This window comes from Leishmania braziliensis, chromosome 25 (genome assembly GCF_000002845.2).
Source record: "Leishmania braziliensis MHOM/BR/75/M2904 complete genome, chromosome 25".
Classification (NCBI taxonomy): Eukaryota; Euglenozoa; class Kinetoplastea; order Trypanosomatida; family Trypanosomatidae; genus Leishmania; species Leishmania braziliensis.
This window is the reverse complement of record NC_009317.2, coordinates 214,922-231,770: the sequence shown is the minus strand read 5'-3', so window position 1 is coordinate 231,770 and position 16,849 is coordinate 214,922. Positions and strand designations below refer to the sequence as shown.

Here is a 16,849-nt window from a genome sequence, read left to right as displayed (position 1 = left end):
TGTGCAGGCGAGAGACGGCGCAATCAAAGAAAAAGAAAAAGAAAAGCAAACCGAGCAGACGATGGAGGAAGGGGAGAGGCCGACTGAAGATAATACGATGAGGTGGTGGTTATAAGAGAAGGTATGCAGCTGTTCTAGAATGGAGAGACCCAAATATAGAAGCGGTGACAAGTAGAGTTGGTCGGTGGAGGTGAAAGAGAGAGCGAGAGAGAGAGAGCGTGAGCATCCATCCAACCACACGCCAATCAACAAAATAAAAAACCGGCTCACAAAGGAGAGAGAAAACGCAAGGGGGTGTAGCTGAAAGGCGACTGAGGAGAAGAGAAAGCGAACATCATTCAAAAGTCTGTGGGTTTTCCCATTTCACGCACCTTGAAGGGGGTGAAGAGGGGAGGGGAAGGCGCGCTGCTCATTGACCTTTCGCCCCTCCAACCCCTCTACTACATGCCTACGCTGCCTTGAAGGCGCACGCACAGCAGCGAAGAAACATAAGAAGAAGTGCGACATGTGCCAGTGTCGCTCAGCGCCGTCTTCCGTGTGTCCTCTTTGTTTCTCTTACTGTGATTCTTTTGTTGAATCTCCCGATGAAAAAAAAAAGTTACACGTGACACTTCCTCACCTGCTGAACATACAGTGGGGGGGGGGGGGAAGGGGAGGAGATGCGAAGCGGGTTGACCTGAGAGATGAAAAAAACGTGCTGAACAGGACAACGGGGAATAGTGTGCAGTAGGTGAGAGCATAAGGTGGAGCGAGAGATGGTGATCTGAGGACACACCAACACACACACACACACACACACACACACACACACACACACACACACACACACACACACACACACGGATGTATATAGCACCGAGCTGGGGACAAAGACAAACGATATCAGCAACAGAGAGAAAACAAGCAGGAGGGTAGGAAGAAGAAACACCTCTCCGGGAAGAGAGAAGATAAAAGGGCTTCACCTTCGCAGCTGCACACCCTCTTTAAGCAGCCAAAGAAAAGAGAGACTTCATATCAATAAATTCGTAGACCAGGAAGAAGGGAAGAGAGATCGCACAATGCGAGAAAGGAGGTCACGTACAAGGCGGTGGTATAAAGAACAGGTGAGGGAAAGAGGCATCTAAGACACTCAAGCACCCGAGGCTGGAGAAGGCTGGTGTCACCCCCTACTCAGATTCGCCGAATAAGTGATGCGCAGCGCCATGGCGTGTGAGCCTCTGTCGCTTTCATCGGCGCAGCTCAACGTGTGCCCCCATTCCACCACGAAAAAGCGATCAAACAGACGCGTGCAGCCACAGTCCGCCTATGCCTCTGCTGCGCCATGGCTTAACCCCGGGTTGTCTAGCATGAGCCGCCTGCCGGTGAATCGGGCCAGGCGTCTAACGTGTGCCCCCCCCCTGTCTTCCCTCGGCCCCTCTTCGCATACGCGCTGCGCGATGGGCGCCAGACGGACCTGGGTGCACTACATGCCTCAATTCAAGCGCGCAGCGTCCAGGGTCCTGTTCAAGGGCGGAGGCCGTGATATCCGTCGTGTGCGTAGCAGGGAGTGGTGTAGGTGCGCGCTGGGTGGGATGGAGGAGGAAGTTGGACAGCCTCAGGCTAGGGCCCCGAGACCCTGTGCCCTTCCTGCATACCACGCTTCTTTCCCGGTCGTGTCAAGCCGCGGCATGCCACAATATGGCGCGTGGGCTCTCCACATGGGCGTCTGGTGGACTCGATGGTGTGGCTCGGTGTGTGCTATCGTCGTGCCACCGCCATCTGCACTTCATCAGCCCACGCGGTCGGATGGAGACGACGCCGCATGCCTCGCTCCGGTGTGCTTTGCGACTGATTGGTCGGGACACCGTTGCGCCCTGCTCGCCCACGACTCTCGCACTGCGGACCTCTGCATGCGTTGTGGTGGATGCGATACACCACGCCAGCGGTGCTTGACAGCGTGCGCGCACAGTGCTCGCACTTCTGCGTCCTGGGGCTCGTTTCAGAGCGATGCTGTTGTCGGGGGAGGGGGCTCGCTGTCTTCATCCTCCACCTCTGTGGGCATCGCGGCAGGGGGGCGTCTGGATGGCTTGCTCGCATGTGCTGCGACAGGTGGGACGCTGCCATGAATGTGTGGCCGCAGCGGAATCCCACCTCTCCTGGGCCCGCATGCCTCTGGCAGGAGTGGGGGTGTCAAGCGGACGGGGCACAGGGAACAGCCAGAGACGCCTGACGGGGGAAGCCCATGCAGCGCGGGTGAGATGTGCGTAGTCACGCCACCGCCTGCACGATCATAGCGTGAAATGTGGCGCTCAGGGCGCGCCGAGTGGGCCGCGAATCAGGCGCACGAGGTGGGCTCTACCTGTTGAGTCGTCGCCACCATCCAGAGTGGGGCCGCACACGTGCCATCATGACCGCAGGTCTCTTCAGCACACTGCCAGCCCAGACCTCTCTGACCACACGAAGATTCCGCACAGCTGTATACCCGAGAGCAAGTGGCTGCAGGCTGCTTGACTTCCCCGCAGAGAATGGTGTACGGAGAGCCTGACACCACGCGCTGAGGTGATCGGCCGCATCAGCGAGAGCACGAGCACAGAGCGGCGCAAAGGAAAGTCGAGGCGTGTGCGAAAGTAAAAAGAAGAAAAAAGAAAAAGCAGAAAAAAGGGGGGAGGGAAGTGGCGGGGAGGCAAACAAGGCGAAGACACGATTGCACACTGCGCAGCTCTTCTCTGTGCTCATGTGTGTTGGTGGGTATCGGCCTATGTGCGCTACGCCAATCTTTCTTCTTAGACGTTGTCTCGCTCCCTCTTCATTGCGAATTTGCAGCGGCCGAGGGGAAAGAAAGGTAGATGGTGGGTGGGTTGTGGCACTAAATCCTTCACGTTGCTGCCGTGGCGTTGCACACACACACACACACTGATTTACACGTGTACAAGTAACATTCGCTACAGATGTCAAGAGCAGAAGAGAGCGACAATCATAAGAAGGGAGAGACGACCAGCGAAAGAAGAGCACTCGAAGAGAGATCCGCTAGATGAACAGAAAGACACAGTTTTGAACCACGCTTTTATTCCCGCCGCCTTCCATGATGTCGACATTGCATTCCAGAACTGAGTAACACGGGTAGCCATGAAGGGCATCACTGGTTCAGCGACCTCTCCTACCCCCCTACTTTCTGTGCGTTGATCCCATTCTAGCACACTCGACCTGCTTCCTAGAAGTGGACAGGAAAAAGAGAGAGAAAAGGAATCAAACACAGTTGAGTTCGAGGCCAGAGCGCAGAGGTCGAATAGAAGGAAAGGCCCAAGAGGGAGGGAGGGCTGGCGGTAGAGGAGAAAGCGCGGTGCGGTGGAAGCATTGGCGGTGAAAAAAGAAGTTTGTGTGTGCGTGTGCGTGTGCGTGCAAAGACAGGGGAGAGTGAATTCCACACGGACACCCACAACAAGCAAAACGAAGAGCAAATCGAAAGAGAGACGAAAGAGCGCAGCCGGAGGCAGCATACCGGTGGGGTGAGTGGCTACGTACGTACAACGCAGCGCATTTTCTTTCGCTTCGGCTTAGTTTTCGCAACAAGTGTTCTTTTCCAGGCTACAGCTTGGTAACGTTCAGCAGTAGAGAGAGGAACACGAAGGCATCCAGTGTGGCGTCTGGTTGTGTTTTGGGGGGAGGGGATGAGGGAAGCACGTGAAAAAGCCTCGCTTCGACTCGCTGCCCGCAGCTATAGCGGTCTCGGTGTAGATGCGCCCGCAGTGTCCGTGACAGGTTGCTTTGGAATGCCATTCAACTACAGACTCTGCGGCTGATACACCGGGTACGGATTGGCGCTTGGGTATGTATTCGGCGGCATGTCGTACCCGGGCGCCTCGTAGTAGTTCAGCGGCGGTTGCGGCGGTGGCGGTGGTGGTGCGTTGTAAGAGGTGCCGTTGCCAGGGTTGTAGTAATTGGGCACACCATTGCCGCCGTTGTTACTGCTGGGCATCGTGTCAACGTTGCTGGGTGACCTATCTTTCTGGGCATTCATACAGCAGCAGATGCTAGCCGCAATGCAGGCGCAGAGGGAAGCACAGCACCCAAGCAGTAGAATGTCGTCGCAGTCAATGCCGAAGCTTGGCTCATAGGAGTAGAGCAGCACTAGTGCGCGCCCCGCAGTGGAAACGTCATCAGCGCAGGCTGAGGGACTCGCAGCCGCTGCCTTCTCGGCCTCCGCATCTTCTCGTCCCAGCGCAGCCGGGTAGGAGTCAGCGGCGCCGACGCTGGCATGACCTGTGGCGAGCTGGTTGCAGTCAGCTTCACTAGCCCCCACCCCAGGCAAAAAGAAAAGCTGCTTGTTCATGCTCAGAGTGGACAGCACCATCGAGTCTGGTAGCGTCAGCAGCGAGTTGGAGAAGGCTTTCGCAGAGCTGCCAGACGGTGTGCCATTAGCCGCAGCACCACCAGCGGAGGAAAGAAACGGATCGCGAATGGCAAGCAAATGAGGCGACAAGGCACTCTTGTCTGGTGTGCGCTGACGCAGAGGACACTGTCCCAGAAGGAACTGCCTCAGATCACCCACGCTTGTGGTGGCGGGAGCGTGCAGGAGAACACCACAGACGTTCTTCGATACCTCTTGAAGGACCTTGGCACGCTGCGCTGGAGGCAGCTCCAGCCACTTGAATAACTGGCACATGTTCTGCTCCGATGCGTCGAGGCAGAAAATAGGAATCGCCGCAGCCGAATCGCTCGCATTGCCGTGAGAGCCAACCGCGCATGTGGAACTGTCCACGCCAGCAGTCCCAGCGCCTGACGCCAAAGGAGGAAAGTTCGGGGTGTAAAGCTCGTCCTGCATCTTCCTGGCGAGCGGATTTGCTCTACCAGCACAACGAGGCTCGTGACGTTCGGCGGCATCGACGATGCCTTCGTCATTTGAAGGGTTTGCCTGCGAAGAGGAGACTGACTGACCCATTCTCTCGAATGGTGGTAATAGGGACGTGGTGGGGCTTTTGGTTCTGCTTTTTTTTTTTTTCCTGTGTCTTCTGAACTTGAGTATATGGATGCTAAGTACGATGTCTATAAAGTTGAGACGATCCTAAGCGGCTGGATAAGTGGGATGGATGGGGGAATCTGCACTCCCAACACCTGCACATGCGTGTGCCCGCGTATGGGCGGGTGTGTCGACGAGGAAGAGGCAGCAGGGGAGAGAAAATTACACAGGACAAGCACATGCGATGACGGGAAGTCCATGCAAGGGTGAAACCTGACGAAGAAAGAAAAATTGACGAAGGGGGCTGAGCAGACGAGCTCTTGAAAAGCAACGGTGTGTGACAGTGAGGCAAGGAGCACGCTGGTGCACCGCCTGCGAGCATTACCATCGTCCAGTGGGCCGCAGCACCCCCTTCCGCTTCTCTTCCCCCCCCCCCCCTGCTCCGTCTCCCTCTATCGCTCTCTTGCTGCACGAGAGGTCTTCATTGAAAACGAGGGCATCTGTGTCCCTCTCCCCGTGCCACGCGTGGCCCGCTTACTCTTTCCCTCACACAGAAAACAGAAGGAGAGAGAGAGAGCAATAATTGACACATTTTGATTACCTGCGCGCCTGCAACTGTGTGGGCGTATCCGAGTACTCCTTTTTCTTTTCTGCTCTACGTGTACATGTGGGAAGGGATGGAGGGGGGGGTCTTCAAGAGGGATCCGAGGCAGAACCACCCTTGGAAGGGCACGGAATGACCATAATAGAGGCGTTTTGTAAGACAGAAGAGAGTGAAGTAAGTATGGGAGAAGAAAACAGCGGGGACCGAAGGTAAACCAGATATGAAGCGGGGGAGGGGGTGCTGCGCCGTCTGCACGGTAGCACAGAGATGCCGATGAACGTGCGCGTGTGTGTGTTACGGGGGGGGGGGGTGGACCGCAACAACCCCTTAGGCGAACAAAACAAAAAAATGCGAGAGGGTACGCGCGTGTTGTGAGGTTTTGTTGCTCATGTGATCAAGTTTCTGGAGTTCAATACGGTTCCTTCCATTCTACTCATCTTTGCTTATGCTCTGCGAGGTGAAGTGTCCACCCCTTCACTTTATCAACGTATATACAACGGATAAAGAGGCATGGGTGCCGCTTTGCGTGGTGTGGTGTCTCCCGTGTGTGGGCAGCTACATCCATCAGCACTTGCCACGCATATGCCGACAGAGAAGGAGGCAGAGGGGACGGCAACAGGGAGCCGGGAGCTATTCGCGCGACTACTGGGGCTTCAACCACGGACATCGCTGTAGCAACTGCGCTCGTGCCTGGGCCGTAAAAGGAGGAATACCGCTGGCGCCGCTTCCATTCCCAGAGGACTCCATCAGTCGCGCTAAGCCATCCGCATCGAGGTCGACGAGCATGTTCGCTGCCACAGTTGCACAGAGCAGCCGCAAGGTAGACATCCCCAGCCTCGAGGCCACTTCCAGTACCTGGCACAAACGTGACCACATCCGTCGACGGTTGGCGAGTGAGAAGCACTCGGCGCGCTGTTGGGAGAGTGCAGCGTCGTGTGCGGCAGCCGCCTGGCGCTTTTGCTGGGTCTCCCCTTTCGGCAGTCGTACTGCAGAGGCGCCACCGAGTAGATCAACCCACGCCCCGTACTCCACCAGACGGAGGGAATCCACCTGCGACCGCTCTAGCCCCAGGAGTTGACACAAGACGTAGTAGTGCTCCCACGTCGAGAGGGCGTAGAGGTCTTGAAAGTTCAGCGGCCGCCGCAGCGAGGACGGAGTGCGAGTCGAGGAGGAGGGCAAGGGAGTGAAAGATTGATGGGCCACGGTTGCCGTGATGGCCGTAGTGACGGTGCAGTCAAAGGCGTAGAAGTACTCCAAGTATGTCGCCAGCACATGGAAGACATCTCCATCGAGAAACGGAAGTGGAATCACCACGAAAGGTGACGACGACGGCAACGCGACAGCCGCAGCGGAGTTCGTGCTGGCTTCATTGCCCACTCCACAAATCTCACTGGGACCACCATCAAAAGCGTCTGCCAGCAACTCGCGCAGTGCTGGGCATCCTACTTGCAGAATGTATGCCGGACACATGTAGCACACCAGCGCCGGTGAGGCCTTACCAGGGGAGCTGTCAGCGGAGGCCAAGGGTGCTGGTACCCCTACTTTGAGAAGAACCTCCGTGGCATAAAAACTACTGCTAGTGGTAGTGGTGCCCGTGCTTGACGCTGTGGTTCGCTGTGGAGTTTGGTTTAGCTCCTCAGCGCCGCAGTGACGAATGTGGCGCAGCACAAAAGACGGCCCGGCTACGACATCCATCGAAGTCCGCGGGAGAGGTGAAGAGGGGGAGTCGGCCAACAGAACGAGAGGCCTGCAAGAGAGAAAAGAGGGGAGTAATCGTCACTCGCTCGCATCGGAAGAAGAAGAAGAGGAGGAGGAGGGAACGTTGCACAGAGAGGTGGGGCAACGCATTCATTGTCTGATAGGCGCCCTCGTCTCCCAACCACGCACCCCTCTACGGCGCTTTCGCCCTCTTCCAGCAACTCCGTCTCGAGGGAGAGGAAACGGCAAGAAGAGGGGGGTGGGGGTGGGGTGGTGGGGGGGGGGAAGAGGCGCCGGCAGAGCCCACTTGGCTGGGAAGTGAGGAAGAGGCCCGGGGGAATGACCAGCAACATTCTGGCACTTGGCAGTACAGAGACGACGGTGAGCACAGACGGAGGAGAGCGGCGGAGTGAGCGGAGGAGTGAGCGGAGGGAGGAGTGAGCGGAGGTGGTGGAAGTTGCAACGAAGAGGCACCGAAAACCAAGAGCAGCGCGTGTAAGTACAGGAAATGTGAAAGACGTCAGAAGATCGGGGCGGCCAAGAGAGTAGAGCTGTTGGTGCAACAGAGAAAGTGACGGTGCTGGCGGTACAAACTCTGACACACACCCCAAGTCGGCTGGAGAGCTGCATTAGCTGCGACCGGCACCGCTTCTCATCAAAAGGGGTGCCGTCCATTGACCCCCGCCCCCTTTGCCACCTCTCCTTTGTCTACCCTCCGCTGTCCCTCACGTCTATCCCATTTCCTCGCCTCCTCTCTACCGCTTAATGCAACCCTACCTCGGCTCACACTGCAGCAGTCTCGTTCAGCCCCGCTTCGTCCCTAGTCACTCAGAGGTGAATCACTAGCCCTTCACTCCTTTCAGTTCTCGCCCTTTCCTCGTCTTCATCTCTGGATCCTCTCCATGTACGCTGCTGGGTTTCCTTCTTTGTGTGCGTGTGTGTGGTTAGGGGGGGGGGGGGCGAGCCGCCATGGCCTTCACTTCATGTATATTTTTGGCGTTGCCGTTTTGTTTGTTTGTGCATTTCTTTTTCGTTCATCTCACTATTTTTGACACTTTCGTCATCATCCAGCGCACCAAACAGAGCACACACACACACATACACTCAAGAGAAGGACAACACGGAGGAAAAAGAAAATACATACACTCTGAGCGATGCTCAGGGCAATCACCTTACACACAGACACTGACACAGTGAGACCAACCGACCAAACTTCATACACGAATCCAGAGGAAAGGAAAGGGGAAGGGGAGGAGGGGAGGGGGGGGGGCGGCGGCGGCACAGCGAGTGAACGAGAGAAAAGCGTCAACGTACCGACAACTAACAAGAAACCGCCACATATCGGCAACACATAGAGAGCCTAAGACGCAAGAAGAGCGACACAAGAAACAGCGAGAGAAAAAGACGACAGGAAAACGAAGCTACACCGGCACGTCACTTCTACAACATCGTCAAGAAAGCCCCGGAGAGAGAGAGAAAAGAGCGCACGCGACGACAAAGTGATGGAAGAAGAGAAGGGGAAAGAACCACCACCAACATGCGAAACGGAAATGAAGAGAAAACAGAAGGCGAGAGAAACCAACGTAATCGTACTTGAGAGCTGCACGCACTACAGACTGAAACACATGCAGAGGCGCACACACACAGACACACAAAGCGACACCCGCATACACACAGTAAACGAAACTAAAACGCCAGAAAACGAGAATGGGTGGTGGTGGTGGTGCATAAGGGGGAAGAAAAGAAAAAGAGGATAGGCGTTCGTATCGAGATTCAAATCACACGTGTCTGTGAGTGAGTCGTTGTGTGTGTGTGTGTGTGTCCGCAAGAGAGTGAGAAGGAGAAGGATAGACTCAAAAAAAAAAACGAATTCCAAAGCAATAGAAACAACACCTTTCGAAATAATAATAAAAACTGTGACAGCACCAGAACATCAGGGAAGGGGGGGGGGAGTTGGGAGTTGCACGCAGGCAGCGGACAAAGCTGACTGACCACACATGCACGCCCGTCAGAAAACAACAACGCGCATAGGTGACTTTTGCTATCCAACAGCCTATCCATGCCATCTAGACTTCTCCTTTTTGTGTGTTTTTTTTTTTTCTCTTATGAGCTTTACTGACACGCGTATACGCATCTCAAGTGCACTGCAGGATGTGCATGTGTGTCTGTGTCTGTGTGTGTGTGTGTGTGTGTGTGTGTGTGTGTGTGTGTGTGTGTGTGTGTGTGTGTGTGTGTGTGTGTGCCTATATCTGCACGTGGGCAGGTGCGATGGTGGCCCATATACACACACATAGACATGTGCGTATTAAGCACACACGCCCATCAGCTCTTCTCTCTCCTTCACTCCGCTTCTGCTAAACCATGCAAGTACGCATCTCTTTCCCTTCTCACATATCCCGCATTCTTTTCTCATTGTTTTGCCTACCGTATGATAACAGACTCCTTCCTCTCTTCTTAGTTATCTAATGCCCCTCGGGGTTTCATCCTTTGCTTTCTTGGCTTGCTGGTGCAGCCCTCTATCTGAAAACATCCTTCGGTTTGCTTTCGTTTGCCTTCCTGTCACAGAGAGGAGAGGAGTCATAGCGAGATGAGCAGAGATAAAGTAGGAAGTTAACGAGGGTTGCGGCAAAGAAGGAGTACGTCCAGTCCACTCATGCATGCATGTGTCACCTCTTCTCCGGTGACGGCTTGCAGCAGCTTCCCGTTATTATTCTTTCTTTTTTGGGGTGTTTTTCTTTTGTTTTACGTTGCACCGACATCGGAGACAAAAAGAGAAGCAAACAAAAAAAATGGAAGGCGCACGCGACTGCAGAATCCAAACTGAAGAACACGAGATACGGAAGACGTATTCATGCGCGCACAGAGAGGCCATGAGTCTCCTCCTCCACCGCCCCGCACCCCCCCTGTTCCCCTGCGTGACAGTAAAAGGGGGAGAAAATCGAAGGGGAAGTGGGGATGGAGAAAGACCCATGCTACACCTGGCGGGGTGCGAGAGCGTGGCGCCCTGGTCAGTATGCGTGTTTCTCTACCTCGGCCTGTAGGTCGGAATGCATGTGCTTGAGCCACAGAGAAGGAGGAAGGGTGGAGGGGGGGGGAAGAGAAACGAAAATCGAAGGAGTGAGTAGCTGACAGATGAAGAGGAGAAGGGAAAGTGTGCGTGTGTGTGGAGGGGGGAGGGAAGAAAGCGTTGGCTATAGAGTTAGTCACGATACAGTTGCCATGACACGAGAGAGAAAAGAGGAAGCAACGCCGGGGGTTGTGTGGCTGTTTTTAACAACCGGAGTTTCCGCATTGACACATACAGGCTCATGTGAAATAGCGACAGCACAGGCACATGGCAATAGAGAGACAAACAGCTGAACAGCAAGGGAGAGAGAGAGAGGTGACCACATCAACACACACACACACACACACATACATACATACAGATGTACACGTCAGGGGGGGGGGGCAGACAAACCATGGGAAGCAGACGCGCATAGAGCGAATAGAGAGGGCCTTATACTTGGATAAAGGCGAAGAGCACACAAAATGCACTGAGAGCAAGGAAGGCAAGCGCTTAAAAACGAAAGATATCGGACAGTCGACATGGTGATGTGTTGCGCGCATGACACCGTCTGACAAAATTCTGCCTGTCCCCCCCTTCTCTTGCTTCTATGCGCACCGCAGGCTCTCTTTTGCTTCCATAAGTCTGCATTCATAGGCAGAGGGTGGGTTTACGGCGCAGGAGTGCCTGCGTGGCATCCGGTATCGTAATCGTCTTTTCTCGCCTCATCACTCCTCGTTCGCCCACACATGCCACACAACAACAAAGACGCCAAGTAGAGAAAAATAACAAAGAAAAACGCAGAAAAGAAACATCCGCACAGACGACACACACACACACACACACACACACACAGACATTGAAAGAGAAGGCAATACAGGCGAAATTACACATACAGAGGTGTGCAGAACAACAGGAAGAAACGGCTTGGTTGACACACAGACAGACGTCAAGACACCGTCCCTCTCCCCCTTTCACTACACACACACACACACACACACACACACACACAGGGAGCTATACGCAGACAAACGCAGATACAAAACAGGGCAGAACGGAAGGGAGACCATGGGAAACAGCTGCAGAGGGAGGAGTAACATGACTCGACAATAAGAAAAGCACAAAGAACGCAACAAGAACCACAACACATAGAGGGCGCCAACAAGAGAGGAGTAGCGACAACAACACACATACACACAGACCTAGACAGATTCTTCCCTCCCATACGCGATGCCTTACATGCATGGCACACACATCAGCTCGGGGTGGTGGGGAGAGAGTCCGATAGAGAACGAGGAGAGACTGGCAGACACACCCATACACCAGCACCTCTCGTCTAACACAGAGAAACAGATATTCACGCACACTGATGCGCGCGCACATACACAAGAAGGAAGCATATTTCAGAGAAAAAAAAGCAAGAAAACGTTAGAAAAGGGATGAAGGTTTGGGAGGAGGCGAGGGGCGGTAAGTGGAAGGAATGAGAGGTGTGCACAGCCACCACCTTTTCACTCTTACTTTACGCCGCTACACATTTTCTCTTTTCTTCTCGCTACGCCTCGACGTTCCTTCTCTGGGATGCGTTGCTTGCTCCTGTCTCCTGATCCGTCGCAAAGGGGTGTGCCTCATCTTTAACCCCCTCTTCGCCCGCTTCCATCCCAATTCTGAGAAGTGAAAAGACGGGGAAAAAATGGATGGGAGGTGGGAGGTGGAGTGCCGGAGATGCGGAGCATAAAAGGAGCAAAGGAAGACGGTGACAACACTGTGTCGCCGTCACTGTCCAGAGCGGAGAAAGGGGAAGAGGACAAGCTGTAGGCGTGGTAAAGGGCTGAGAGAGGGCAGAAGGGTGGGGGAGGGGTGGAGTAGCATGAGGGGGTGAATGTGTCCTGAGTACAGTGTAGCAAACATAGTAGAAGAAAATGTCCGTACAGCCAAGACACAAACATATTTAGAATGCCAATGAGACGAAGAAGACACCAACAAGGAGGTGAGGGTGGGAACACGGGAAAGAGTGAGAGGAAGAAGAGACATAACACCCCCACCCCCACCCACCCACACACACGCACAAATAAGAGCAAACCTGCGACACGCATACATTTCTTTCTACATAGATACCATACATCATTCTTGTTTCCTTCGCTTCTTCACGTGTGTGCGCCCCTGACAAAGAAGAGATGAAGAGAGAAGAAAGGAGGACACTTCAAAATGTGAGGCGGAGGATTGAGGCTCGCACTTTGATCAGCAACACAACAATATTGAATGGGAGGAGGGCAGGAACATGAGCCCAAAAAGCCACTTGCTGTCGTTTTGATTTCTGTTTCTCACCTTTGTTCGAGTGTGCTTTCTCTCATGGAGGAGGGGGGGTGTTGACCTCGCACGTACGAGCACACCCACACCCACCCACCACATACACACACGCAGAGAAAAGGAAGCGAATAACTTCGGTTCACTAACAGAGTGTGTGAGTGGTTCATTTTTGTCGCTTTCGTTTGCTGCTGGGGTGTGCGTGTGCCCAAGAATGGCGTGACGCTGAAAGAGAGAGAGAGGGGGACAGGGACTGGGGCGGGAGTGCACGAAGCAGTCACTTCACTCCTGTGTCACATCTACTACGGGGCACAACTCTGCCACTTGTGTGCTTCTCGTGCTCACTCTCCCCCCACCCCTCCTGATCCTTCCTACTTTCTGACCTCACCGTGTTCTGAAATGTTTTCCCTCTGCCTTCATCCTCCGCCCAGCCCTACTCCTCATGCTAAGATGTACCTTGCTTTCTCTGATACAACACCGTTGGACTTCTTCCTTCTCCCTCACCACCTACCTAACGCGTACAGCCACTCTCGATTTAGCACGTTGATGCATCCGGATCTGCGAATAATATCACCGCACTACTGGTTCTCTTTGAGTCTTTTTTGTCGTGCTCTCACCTACCCGCCCTTCCCTCATCTACCCCAATTCGTGCCAATACCACTTGGAGTGAGGGAAAGAGTCAGGGGAAAGGAGTTCCCCTTTGCTATCGACGACACTTGCACTCAACATTCACACATGCGTACACCATCAGTTCTGTTATCACACAGTCCGCTTGTCGTGTACACGTGCATACGTGGCAGCCCATCTCCTCGGCTGTGGTGCTTCTCTGTTCTTTGATGTCTGCTCATCTCTTCCAAAGAAGGCATTCTACCGGTAAGTGGGGGAGAGGGGAAGGCGGTCATCGTGAGGAGGTCAACCAAGGCCAAGCAAGGAGTAAAGTGAAGAACCTCATCAGAGCACAAGAGACTACCTCACTTGCGCCTCCAGTCCTCTCATTCTGGCACCGCCTCAATTCATTTGGTTGCCCTTTCACCTCGCTACCTTTTCTTTCCCGCACATTTCCCCTTCAGCTGCCTCTTCTGTCTTGCGTGGTCCCATTTCTTCTTGTCTACTGCGTCTGCTCCCCCATCAGGGAGAGCAGAATCGAGAGCGGAATCCCGGCCTGCTGCTGCAGCGACTGCAGGCGCTCCATCTGGTCGCCCGGTCCGTTCGTTGAAGCCTCACACAGCTTCTGGAAGTAATTCGAGAACCACTTCTGCCGCTCAGCGCCGGTCAGCTTCGCATCTGGGCCATCCTCAAACTGGCTCAGCTCCTCCGTCTCTTCCGGCGTGAGGGCGTCAGCGGCCCTGAGGGTGTCATAGCGCTTCTCTAGGAGGGCGCCGACGGTCGTGTTGCCCTTGTCTGCCATTGACTCGTACGCCTTGCGGAAACCGCTGTTGCGCGGCGCGCTAAACGGCCCGGGTACGACGGTGGAGTGAGGCTCAGCAGCGTAGTCAACGCCGTTCCTGAACTGCACAATCATGCAGGAGATGTTGTCGCGGCTGCCGCGCTCGATGGCCTCCTCACATACGCGCCCAGCCACCTCGGCGAGGTCGTTGCAGGTCTCGAGCTGCTGCTTCACGTAGGCCACCACCTCCTCATTCGGGAAGTTGCCCTCAAAGACACCGTCGCAGCAGAGCAACACAAAGTCCTCCGAGTTAAAGGTGAAATCCCTGTGCTGGACGTCGGCTAAGGCGATCACCTTCTGCTCCAACTGACCACCACCACCTAGCTTGTACTCGCGGTCGCCAAAAGCACGACTGACGGCTAGGCTGCCATCGACACGGTTGTTCTCCACACGCCCTGAGCAGTTCTCAATGCGCTGCCGCTCCCCCTCATTATTCGGCTTGTGGTCCTCCGTCAGGGGGACGCAGGCACCGTCGATGCAGGCCACCACACGCGAGTCACCGACGTTGCCGACCTGCAGATGCACCTTGTTGCCCTCCTTGAGGGCTACGAAAAAGGTGCCGGTGCTGCCACCTTCGCGACCCGAGTCCATCCACTCCTGGTCGATCCGTAGTGCCAGTTCCTTCATCCGATCATCAGTCATGGGTATCGGCTCGTTCTCTATGGCGCTGCGCCATGCCTTCTCGAGGTACTGCGAACACTGGTCGTTCACATGGCCATCAAAGACGCCGAAGAAACCCCAGCTATCCGTCAAGTACGTCAGGTGGGCATCCTCCATGGTCTCACGGTACCCATTCACGCAGTTGGATCCGCAGCGGAAGATGGCGTTGCCGTAGCGCTCCTGGAGCTGCGTCATCACTGGCTTCGGAAGTGGAATGCCCATCCTTGCGAGTTGTAAAGTTGCTTTTCCTTGGCTTGTCTGTTTTTTTCGTGGGATGCTGCTCGGTCCCGAGCAGCGTTTGTTGAGCGGTCCGCTTGAAGGTATACCGGGAAGAGGGGCAGGAGGGGGCGGATATTAACCAGGAGAATGCAGTTGTGTGTATGGATGTAAAAAGATGAGTGTGAGGGTTCTTCTGTGCGTGTGTTGACGGTGAATGTGTATTCACTGCAGATTGACCGCGTGGAGAGAGAAGGAAAAACACAGAGAACAACTGGGTCAATGAGAGAGACGCACACACACACTCACACACACACACACAGAGAAAGATAGATGGCGAGAGAGCACGAGAGAGGGGGAGAGAGAGATTCGAGCAAAAATGGAGAACCACAACGGAGTAAAGGGGGGGGGGGAAACAAAGGGAAAGAGAGAGACCCAGACGGGGAGGAGGAGGGGGGGGGTGGGATATTAGTAGTCTCTCGTGTGTGTGCGTGTGTGTGTGTGTGTGACAGAGATAGAGAGAGAGCGCGCGAGCGTTTAAAGGCGGAGAAAAACGGCGCGAGAGAAAGTCGAGGACTGCCCCCCCAAAAAAAGACCCCAATACAGAACGGAAACTGAACAGGTGAACAACCAATGAAGCTGCGAGCACGTGTGTAGGAGAGAGGGCCGAGGTAGGAGCGGGTGGGGAGAAGAAGAGAAGAGAAAATGAATCCAAAAAGGAAAGCACTTCAAAGACGAGGTAAGAAATGTACGAGAGAGAGAGAAGGAAAAGACGGTGAGGCGATATATAACGTGGAGGGCAGGAGGAGGGACAGCATGACGCGAGCCTGAAAGATGTCTATAAATGCAACAGGGATGAAAGTCATAGCAGAGGAAATACGGGGGGTCATTGCCTTTTCTTCTGCTCCTGCGGCCCCGGCATCTCCCTCTCTTTTCCTGACGCTCAATGACGAGACAGAGGACAACGTATGGGAAGGGTCAGCGCAAACGCCCGACAACTACACCAACTAACCACCAAGAGGGGTGACGGGGACCGGAGGTGATGTTAGCCGTTGTGGGTCGTTTTTTTTTCGATTATGATTTTGTTTGTTTGTTCGCGTCCCTTCACGCCTTTTCTTCCACGTTGCTGTAACACACTGAGCCATTACCAGGCAGCGCTACACACGTACACAAACGCATGGACACGCACACGCAGATGCAACAAGGAGTGACAACACCGAGAGCAACACCACGACCAGCAGCAGAAAGGGAGAGAGTGCGTGTGTGGGGTACATAGGCTGCAAAAGTAGCGCACGTTTCTTTTTTTCTTTCTTAATGATTCTTCGTCTCTCCTCGTTTCTTCCATAATGCTGTCGAGTGCAAAGCGTATCCCCCTTCCCCCACCCCACCTCATCGGAGAGGAGGCGCGACAGGGGAGCAGCCCTCACTCACGCCCCAGAAGCGGAGAAAGAGGGGAAAGAGAGAGAAAAGGCGCCGAAAAGAAAGCACAAGGCGGCACAGCTTTATGCAACACACAAAGACAGATGGAGACGGCAAAGATCAAGGCGAACATGAGCAGGAGAGAAGTCACCACCCGTTCCCGATAGCAGAATACCTCAGAGAAACAAAAATGAAACAAAACTGGATTTGGGGTGAGTTGTAGCTGCAATGGGATGCATGCATGTTCGCGCCTGAGTGCCAGTAGGCGGATGAGTGGGTCAGTGCTTATTGACGCGAATCCACACTCGTGATGGTGGGTGGCTATGGTTGTTTGCATGAGAAAGCGAATGGCAGAACGAACGAAAGAGGAAGGCATCGCCCTTCGCACACGTACACACAGCGGCGATGCTGATGGCGGGAGAAAAATGACAAGTTCGAGAATTAGGGCGACGGAGAAACAGTGGGGGAGAGAAGGGGAAACAGAAACGGCAAGAAGAAGACGGATGCGCAGTCCATGTG

General features: G+C 54.5%; 3 protein-coding genes across 3 annotated transcripts; all 3 read right to left on the bottom strand.

Moving 5' to 3' along the window:
• Positions 1-3,760: 3,760 nt before the first annotated feature.
• Positions 3,761-4,918, bottom strand: LBRM_25_0650 (hypothetical protein, unknown function; the record flags this gene model as incomplete). The annotated part of the gene is made up of 1 exon (XM_001565520.1): positions 3,761-4,918. One exon carries the CDS (start codon positions 4,916-4,918, stop codon positions 3,761-3,763), a length of 1,158 nt encoding a protein of 385 aa, XP_001565570.1.
• Positions 4,919-6,182: 1,264 nt separating this feature from the next.
• LBRM_25_0640 (conserved hypothetical protein) lies at positions 6,183-7,235 on the bottom strand (the record flags this gene model as incomplete). Its single annotated transcript, XM_001565519.1, has 1 exon — positions 6,183-7,235. One exon carries the CDS (start codon positions 7,233-7,235, stop codon positions 6,183-6,185), a length of 1,053 nt encoding a protein of 350 aa, XP_001565569.1.
• Positions 7,236-13,696: 6,461 nt separating this feature from the next.
• On the bottom strand, positions 13,697-14,917 carry LBRM_25_0630 (putative protein phosphatase; the record flags this gene model as incomplete). The annotated part of the gene is made up of 1 exon (XM_001565518.2): positions 13,697-14,917. One exon carries the CDS (start codon positions 14,915-14,917, stop codon positions 13,697-13,699), a length of 1,221 nt encoding a protein of 406 aa, XP_001565568.2.
• Positions 14,918-16,849: the final 1,932 nt, after the last annotated feature.